The 9781-nt window shown below is 46.5% G+C and overlaps 1 protein-coding gene across 1 annotated transcript; it reads left to right on the forward strand.

Annotated features, from left to right (window-relative positions):
* The first annotated feature begins 2824 nt into the window (after positions 1 to 2824).
* LOC124696245 (ankyrin-3-like) lies at positions 2825 to 8090 on the forward strand. The gene is made up of 9 exons (XM_047228998.1): positions 2825 to 2879; positions 2968 to 3153; positions 4153 to 4252; positions 5019 to 5139; positions 5518 to 5606; positions 7210 to 7309; positions 7560 to 7730; positions 7822 to 7901; positions 7978 to 8090. Exons 1-9 carry the CDS (start codon positions 2825 to 2827, stop codon positions 8024 to 8026), a joined length of 951 nt encoding a protein of 316 aa, XP_047084954.1. The 3' UTR covers positions 8027 to 8090.
* Positions 8091 to 9781: the final 1691 nt, after the last annotated feature.

The following is a 9781-nucleotide window of genomic DNA, read 5'->3' on the forward strand; positions in this document are numbered from 1 at the left end:
TCTTAAGTTGCATGTTAAACATTTAAAGTGAATACAATATAAGCAAAGCAGTCTTCTCTATATAATTTTGTCATCACCCAGGCTATTCAACAAACTATTCGAGAAGCACTTCTCCATTTACTGCCTAGCTCATAGTACCAATTTTAGGCTGCATTTGGCCTGGAAAACATATTTGTTTCTGCTTAGAATACGAATATCAAGATTTTTTGGACAGGTAAATTTCGAGCAAACCAAAAAAATGTTAATATCTTCTTTTTTATTACACGGATCTTGACTTGTGGGGCAGATGAACACTAAGAATTGTCTGAACATCAATTCGTATGCACATTGGGTGGCCTAATCATGCAAATTAAGGGCAGCCCAATTTACTAAATCAACACTCTACCAGCCTACCACTAAACCATATTCACGCTCTCGCTCTCTAGAATATACAACAACAACTATCCAATATCATGATTGCACATGGAGTTGTGCAGTAAGAGAGGGCCGCGAGGGCGGACAGCCATACCTAAGGAACGAAGCTAGACTTTGGCAACTGCGGCACCAAAATCAACAAGTCCGACCGTACTCTGTCTCCCCGACCTTTGTAAGGATGGAGGCCGGCTAAGAGCAAGTACAATAGAGTCCGGTCAGCTGACTATAAGACATTAAATAACATATTTTAGATGAGTTGGAGGAGAGAGAAGAGGAGAGAGAAGGGAGGTGGGCTACTATGCAATAGCCAGCTCTTACACGTGCTCCTAGGCACCTTGTGAGAGTGAAAGGTGGGCCATATATTAGTAAAGTACTACATTCTTATAGCCAACTATTGTACATGTTAGCTATATGATGACTATAAATGATATGACATCTTGTTATAGCCAACAGTTGGCTATACTATTGGAATTGCTCTAAAGAAGCCGCAGCGGTAGCACCCGTAGGACACTGAATACGAAGCTATCGAAGCAAACCAAAAATCCCCAAATCAAACCAGATGTACACCTGATTCCTATGGTCGCTACTAAATTGAAAGAAAAACATGAGATTCTCAGCGGCCGATGCCGTGGCGAAGTTGACGTCGTTGTACCTGTGAGCTGTTGGACCGATGCCCGCGCCGCCTCTTCGCCCTGGCCTCTTACCCCTGCTGCCTCAATCAAGATGTACCGCTCCACCACCTGTTGCGTCGACGCCGTCGTCATCGTCGAAAAGAACTGTTGGGCGACGGCAACCACTCGCGCTGCAGGTAAGCTTCCGGCAAAGACGCGTCCATCCGGCTCCCGCCTCTCTGTCCTCTTCATCACCGTGCGCAGCGGCGAGCGCGCTGCCGCCGGCACCATAGAACATCTCGGGGGGCGGGGGTTAGGGAGAAGGGCGCCCTGAGATCCTCCTCGCGCCGCCATGGTCCTTGGATTGCTCCTCCACCGCACAACGTCCTTGGATTGCTCGGTGGCTAGGAGGAGAGGATTGAGCCGAGCTTGTCCACCCCACAACGTGCTTTGATTCGTCGGCGGCCTAGGAGGGAGAGAAGGATGCCAGCCTGGTTGAATATGGTGGGCGGCGACGGCGATGGAGGAAGATATGGGGAGAAAAGGATAGCTTTCAGAACGGCCATAACGAGCAGGCTCCTCCACTCACATCATCTCCTCCTCCTCCGTTACTTGCAGCCAGGAGAAAAAAGAGCCAAAGCAAAGAGAGGGAGACAGAGAGGAAGAGATAGAAAGGGGAAGGAGATGCAAACCTGGACGAATCTCGGTGATGCCCACGATTGATCCCGAGTTGCCACCGGCTCGTGCCACCCTCGGTCTCCAGCCACCTCTGTCCCGCACCTCCTCTGCACCCCCTGCGCCTCCTCCATCCCCCACTCATGTGCACATCACCCGCCTCCTCTGCTCAGGATTGGGGAGAATCAAGGGAAAACGAGGCTCCTCCCCGGGAAGGAAAAAAGGAAGAGGACAAAAGGTGGTCGTACCTGCAACGGCGTCGTCGAACGCGACTGGCGGCGGCCGGCGCTTCCTGGCGCTCTTCGCAGCGGCGCCCTCGAGCGCATGGCGCGGCCGAGGTCCTCGGCCCAGCTCCTCCCGATGCAAGGCAAGAGCTGGCCGAGGCGCGACGGCGGCTGCTCGGGGTCGCCGTCCGCCGGCGGCGCGAAAAGTCGACGGCGGCGACGCGGCGGCTGGCGGAGTCGACGGGCGGGAGAGAGGAGGTGAGAGGAGGCGAGAGAGCAGACACCAGACAGGGATTTGTGGGAGGAGAGCCAATGCCGATCTAGGGTTTTCACGCCTCCAGCAAACAACCACTAAAACGAGCGACAACGATGAGCGCCTGCAGCTGCCTCTGGCCACCGGTCCCGCACGAAAATGGGCCCAGATGTCATTGTCTGTGAAGGAGCAGCTACGGGTAAACAAAAAATGACCGCATCGAACGGTCCTGGTGAAAAGCGGGGGCATCTTTTACTGTCGTGGTGGAAACGAGCGATCTGGATGCATTTGCCCCTCTCAGAGCCCTTGTATGGCCGAGTAGTGTTAGAACATTTATAGGAAGAATTGGCACGCCGCTCCGGCCCCATTTCCATCAATTGCGGGCCAACGTTTTTACCCTTCCCGCGTTAGCCTCATCCTGCCGCCACGATCCCGTCCTTTCTACCCGGTCCAAAAACCCTACCACGTTCTCCAATCTCCACCACCCCACCAAACCGCTCGCGCGCCATGGCGCCGTCGCGTCGCTCCCCCGCTGCTCGCACGTTCTTCGGTAAGCATCTGGCCACCTCCCTCCTCCCCTCCGCCCTAACGCAGCAACGAACCCTAACTCTGCTCCTCACCCAAACCGTACCGCAGCCGGCGGGAAGATGCGGAGCCAGCTCCTCGACGCGGCGATCGACGGCGACATCGGCTCCTTCAAGAGTATGCGCCTCGAATTCTCTCAATCTATATATCCAGGCTCCGATCCTGGTCGAGTCTCGCTGATTCTTGCCGATGTTTTTGGTGGCAGGGTTTGCGAGGGCTCTGCATAAGGGCAGCGGCCACCTCAGGGATACGGTGGAGGGGGTGAGGACGGAAGACGAGGATACGAGGGGCCTCGGGGCGCTGCACCTCGCCGCCGGCAGCGGGAAGCTGGACATGTGCCGCTACCTGGTAGAGGTGTTGGGGGTTGATGTGGACGCCGTCGACCACGGAGGTTGTTATCTCTCTTTCGGTCTTCTTCCCCTTCCCACCAAAATCCTAAAACATAGTTGGCGTTATGATTCTCCAAACCCCGGAGCGCGTGAGAGCCATCCTCCTCCCGCGCCGGTGGCCACCTCGGCCACGGCGTGACGGTGCCGTTTGCCACTCCGGCTCTGCGGCCTCCACCGGTTAACCCACCCCTACTCCTGCGCCATGACCGTCTCGTCGCTCACTCCAAGGCGAGCTCCCACCGCGCGTGCAAGGTCAAGCTTGCGAGTCGCCGGGATCTGAGGGTATGTCTCTCTGATGCATCCACGGCGAGCTTTCAGCATGATGTGTCGCTATCACCACCAACCTTCGCGCAGATTGCAGGCGCCGCGGCTTCAATGCAGCCAGAGAGCCCGCCTCCGCCCGACGGGCAAACTGCTGTGCGCCTGCGCCCGGATATCTGCGCCTGCCCCCACCCCGCGTCCCATGCTTCGTAGCATGGTGGCATGGGCGCCGCGAATGCAGGAGTGGCAGCTAGTCAGATGTAGGGGCGGAAGAGGCCGCAACCCTTTGCCATCCTCGGACGCCGGAATTACTGCGGCCGCGCGCCAACAACCTCGCTTTGATGCGTCCTTTCCTTGGCCTTTAAGGCTGAGCTCCACGGCAGGTGCTTTCGGTGCTTCGAAGCAAACCACAGAGTCGCCGGCTGCCCCAATCGTACTATAGGTGCCTGCATTGCCTCGTCTCCGGCCGGCCACTCCTCCCGGAACTGCCCGGACCGGCACCTCCCTCGCATGTGAAGTTTCCGGGCCAGAACAACTGAATTTCACACCACATGTGGACGCATGTGTCCAATGTAATCTCAGACATTTTGATCCTCTATGATGAAGGATGTAAATTTCGAGGCCCTCTGTATTGGTACTGAACTTTTTTTTTCTTTGCCCAAAGTGAGATGGAAATAGATCTCCTTGCCAAACCCAGGAATGAATTGCCTAATAAGCTTCATTATATGCCTTCTTGACAGGTAGAACACCTCTGATTCAAGCAATATACAATGAGAAAGTGAATACTGCCAAGTATCTTCTTGATCAGGGCGCCAATCAAGACAAAACCAGCGACGATGGGTTTACTCCCCTGCATTGTGCTGCTGGATTAGGTCTCCCCACTACGATGGCTTTTCTAACTATAGTATATTGTTATTCTGTGGTGGTTTTACTTCCTTACTAGGATCGATTTGTCTTCTGTTTCGTGATATAGGTCTCTTTCCATGATCTAATTTAAGAGTAGTAAAATGGATCACTGTATGAGACGTGGTGCAGCATTTGAGTATTTAGGTGGTTTTCATATAGTCATTTAACAAAAGTAAATTCCATGATCAGGTTCTTTCATTGACACACAATTGCTTCCAAGATATTCTATAAATTTGATGGTTTGGCTCCAAAAGTTGTATATGTGGATCAATGAAGTACAAAAAGAGGTTCTTGTCGGATACAGAAGCTTTTCTTGCCTAATTGAACTATAATTGCAAGATGTAGGTTTAATGAGTAGTGCAGTTTAATCTAGTAAAACCTAATTGTGCGGCAAGTGGTTAACCTACATGAACCATACAACCTAACTTATGTAAAATGCATGTTTCGTAACCCAGGGCATTTAATCTACTTAAACATAAATGTGCCCCTTTTCTTGTCAACAACCCCTATCCAGTCCCATTGCACTAACTACAGACATGCAAGCACATGATAAGGGAAACAAGTGATGAACTGAGAGGAGGGCATTCACATTCTCATGGTTTTTTTCCATCTCATGACGTAAGTGTCAGTTATATCGACCAAGAGGGGATAGTAAAAACCTGGATTATTTCATTTATCCAGGATTTTATAAAATCGTCAGACAATTGCTTGAAAGAGGTGCTTACCCTGACCCTGTAAATGGTTGCGGGACACCACTTCATATTGTGGCGGCAGAATGTGATGATCGTTCTATGAAGATTTTATTGGACCACAATGCAGATGTAAGTTTATCAGCATACTGATTCTGCCTTAACTTTCTATTTGGACTGCTAAAAGGGCACATACTTTGGTTGATTGACGCTGTTTCAGTGCTTTGCTTCCTTCTACCTGTTAAAGATCACAAGAACATTGATATTAGTTGTGATACTTGCAGCTAACTTGAACAGTATTGTGGATTTTTGAAAAAAATTATGCTTCGGTTGAATAAAGTATACTAGTCAACACTTGACCTAAACTGTATACATGGTGTCCCATTACTATATGTTGATGTCTTGACAATGTGCTTAATTCTTTTGTGATGCCATCGGACTCTGTATATTTTTATAAAATGTATCAGTCAACCACTTTGAAGAACCTGATATCTTGATGTTTCATTCCAGTACAACAAGATGGTAAATGGTATGACGTCTCTCTATTTTGCTATAAATGCTACCTCAGTGAAATGTGTGAAGCTCTTGGTTGAGGTACTGTAACTTCAACTTACTATTTCCAGTCCCTAAAATTACTATGAGGCTGTTTGCTTTGTTCTATCATACAATTTATGAAGTTAGCAAACTTTTTCTTTATTTGGTCTATGAGCTACCATGCGCCGATACTCCGCCGATTTGCTATACTGTGGCATATAATGTGTATCCAATATCCTGATCGCAGTACTTATAGAACTCCAATAATACACACTGCTCGACATAATGGTGATTTGGAGGACATGCCTTGTCACAGTACTGCTATACCCATATAATGTATGCATTGTAGGTGACCGTGTGGCACGTTACATTTTTTTAGCACAGTGAGAGCCACTTGTCTTGGTGCAACCTTTAACCTTGTTTCCATTATTAACGCTAGGATCGGTTTTGATTCAGTTAGCTATTGTATAGGGATTTCCATATCCTATATTTATGGTAAGGATCGGTTTTTGATTGTACCTTGCCATGTACTGCACTCCTTCTATTGTATAAAGAGAAGAGAAGCCCGATTGGGTTCATTACAGCAAAATAAGATCTCTGACTTCCATGATAGGCTGGTGCTGTTGCAAATGGAGATTATTTCTTAACCGCTTTACGCGATGCACCGAAGAGTGCCTCAAGTGGGTGCTTGATGTGTGTACTGGGGATTGGCGATGACTGGCATCCTCGTAATGATGTAAGTTTACCTCTGCGCTGCTATATAAACATTCAATTGAACCACGCAACTGTTGTTGACACCTAACGGTATTCTAGTGCAAACTGAACATTTAATCTCTTTAAGCTTTAAGCAGGGTTGTTTAATCTTACTCTTTCCTACTATACGCATGCACATTGAACCGTGCAACTGCTATGTGACATTTGATGGAATTATAGAGAGATCTGAACACCATAGCTCTTAAAGTTTTGGGTCAATTGGTCAAACAGAGGGAGTAACTGTTAAGCTTCAGATGGAACTCTGAAGCTTTCTCATCATGTAATGATTCACTATGTGGTTAACTCCACTCGAGTTGCACTTTGTTTTGCTGTTTGGGGAGTCTTTGTACTCCTTATTAAGTCAGAAAAACTTATTTCCTCTTTTAGAAATCATAAAAATGCTGCTGCCTGCTTTTGACATCTAGATTTTGTTTTAATTGCATTATGAAAATTATAGAAGCACAACATTATGAAAATATATTTTCTGCAAATTTTGCACATCTCACTTTTAAAGTCTAGCCTATATAATTCTGGAAAATATCTTTGGTCAGTGTTTATGTTGTTTGACTACATGCATCTTGCAGTGGTACTTTTCTTGACTTGAAGGTGTATATGAGTGAATTTCTTGCGTCGGTATGGAAAAGTGTATTTTTGGTATCGCTTAAGAATTCTTGAAAGTTGAAACATTTTTCTTGTGCAATCATAGAAGTGATGAGCAGAAAGACCATGTGAAATAAAAAGCCGTCTATTCCTTGAATCTTTTACATGATAATTTCGATTGTTGCTTTAGAATGATTGTCTTTCGATATTAATATATCTTTTGATATTAATATATTCCCTTTATCGAAAAAAGAATGATTGTCTTTCATACATTCATCAAACCCATGTTTATTTGATATTCTTGATGTTTCAGAGTGAGCCTGTGGATAAAAGGAAAATACAGGAGTTGAAGTCAAAAGGGAGTAAGGCAGTTGGGAGAAGAGATTTTCTATCTGCCGCAGAACTCTACAGTATGGTACGTTACAGTACCATAAACCCGCTCATACTTTTGCAACCTCGAAATTATGTATTGCCTAATAACTTGTAGTGCCTTTCACACTCTCTGAATGAAGGAGGCAAGGTTCATGCATAAATATAGTGTGCTAAAGATCCTCTATTTAGTTAACATTGTGTACTAAATACTGTTATGTGTCTATGCGCAACAATGTGCATGTTCCTCTTTCAGGGTACTAAGCTAATCAGTTAATAACTTTCTGGATGTACAGGCAATGGAGCTTGACCCTAACGATGCAACCTTGTTCTCAAATAGGAGCCTCTGCTGGCTTCAGTTGGGCAAGCCTTTGCTGGGTCTGCTGGATGCTCTTGAATGCAAGAGCAGGCGACCAAGCTGGCCAAAGGCCCTGTACAGGCAGAGCAAAGCGCTAATGTCACTCAAGGTTGGGTCGTTGAAGATACAGTTTTCTCGGGACTTTGGCTGTTGTTGTGCAAATTGTTTACGAACGTTTGCTGCTTGTGTATTTTCATCAGGACTACAAAGGTGCGTGCGAAGCGTTTTTGGATGCACTGAAACTGGACCCAGGGAATGATGAGATCGAGGATGGGCTGCGGTAGTCTTCCACCTCTGAATAATGATTTCCTGTTGCAGACACCATCGTGTTACTTATAAGTTGATGAAATGTGCAGGAATGCTATGGCATCCTTGAAGGTGTCTCGAAGCACAAAGGCGGAATGACCTACATTTTGTACGAAGTTTACATGGTTTTGGTGGGTCGATATATATCCTCCTTGTGTAAGTCAACAGATGTGTGCTGTAGCATTTACAAGCACTTTCTGGGAAGTGTTAGTGGCGTATGTTTGACATGACTAGTTGACCTGCTGATACTTGACGGTTGTGGTCATTCCATGGATATTTTTGTGGGATCACACGGTCATTTCTCTAATCAGGTAAGCTGGTTAGGTTTGGAGAAGTATTACCCCTGACGCTAAGCGCTGGATAGGCGATCAGGTTCACCATTTGTACTTCTCAGACCAAACAATTCATTCATAGTTGCTCTTTTCTGGCATTCGCTATCTCCGGACGATCACCACATTTCCGATATCCAAGGAGTCCTTCCGTATTCCATTTCGAAGCTTCGGATCATTTCCTGGACATTAATCTCGGATTGCATGTTTGTGGCATCAGATCGATCCCAACCTGAAATAATAGCCGGTTGGCTCAACCACGTCATCATCTAGCAGATTTCTTGTGGACGGCTAGGCAGAACTATCTAGGGAATGTATGATACACTTCCCCGAACAGAAATACATTAAAAATAGGGATTTGCTCTTCGTGCTCAGTCAAATCTTACCCCATTTAATTTGCACCGTGATTCGTGTTAGTCATGAGTTGTAATCCTTAAGAATATGGGCGCGTCTACATCTCTCATGACTGAGCGCCTGACCACAGAGGCTGATCTGTCCAGCTTTTCTTTTTTTGTTTTTCTGTCCAAGTAAAATTTTGCTTGCATTTTTCTTGTTCCGTTAAATTCTCGGCATGCATATGTGTTTAGGCTATGTCGGGTTGGTTAGCTTGGGCTTCTAGCCATATGGCCTGCCCACAAACACGTAGCAGGACACGAAACTATGACAATCAGCTTAATGTGTTCTTTTCTTGAAAATCGCAATTGAGGTCATGCTTGATCCCGTAAAGAGTTAAACATTTATCAGAGAGAAAAGGTGGATAATGTTGCTTAATACTCCCTGTACTAAATCCGAGTCACATAAAAGGGATTGGATGTAGTAGTTGTTTTTAAGATATTGCTTCGAACTACGATTAATTGTAATATTCTGGAAACAAATAGAAACATATTGTTTTGCTTTGTCGATTTTCATTGTAGTGTCTGTGAATTGTACATTGCACTTACATGGTTATACATATTGTAGTGAAAAGTACATGAATATAAATTTGGTAAAGAACACATAGAATTCAAAATACACAAGTTTTACTTGAAAGATGAGCACTGCACATGCACACTTACTAGTAGATCTAAAAGTAGGAGAAATATTACCTAAGCATGATGAAATTTTTATGGGTCGACCCGCTCTTAGTTGTACACCATGTATACCTACTTTTTTTTCAGGTGCACCAATGTGACCCGGCGTTTCTCCAGTTGCATACTACTTAGGCATCTCCAGCGGCGCGACGCATTTCGGACACTTAAAATGTCTGCGGATGTCCGTTTGCGTCGTCTGGCGGACGCGGAAATGGTCGTGCGTCCGTTTGCGTCTGGGGCTGGCTCCAGCGAGGCGACGCATATTCGGCGCAGGCCAGAATTCAAAAAAGAGGACTGAAACAAGTTTCACGAAATTTACAGCCGCAAATTGAGGGCTGAAACAAGTTCATCACACTTTGCACATGTCACGGCGCAAAGTGGAGTCCAAAAGGGGCACAACAAGACCTGAAGAGCAATAAAAAGTCCAAAAGGAGGCCAAGGTGCTAGGCGCATGG

Source organism: Lolium rigidum, chromosome 3 (genome assembly GCF_022539505.1).
Source record: "Lolium rigidum isolate FL_2022 chromosome 3, APGP_CSIRO_Lrig_0.1, whole genome shotgun sequence".
NCBI lineage: Eukaryota > Viridiplantae > Streptophyta > Magnoliopsida > Poales > Poaceae > Lolium > Lolium rigidum.

Bases quoted from the DNA above. Each gene is read 5' to 3' on its own strand.
- LOC124696245 (XM_047228998.1), top strand. From the start codon at position 2,825: ATGCGGAGCCAGCTCCTCGACGCGGCGATCGACGGCGACATCGGCTCC. The intron at 5,140-5,517 runs GTAAGTTTATCA...GTTTCATTCCAG, and splicing joins TATTGGACCACAATGCAGAT to TACAACAAGATGGTAAATGG. The intron at 7,731-7,821 runs GTTGGGTCGTTG...TATTTTCATCAG, and splicing joins AAGCGCTAATGTCACTCAAG to GACTACAAAGGTGCGTGCGA.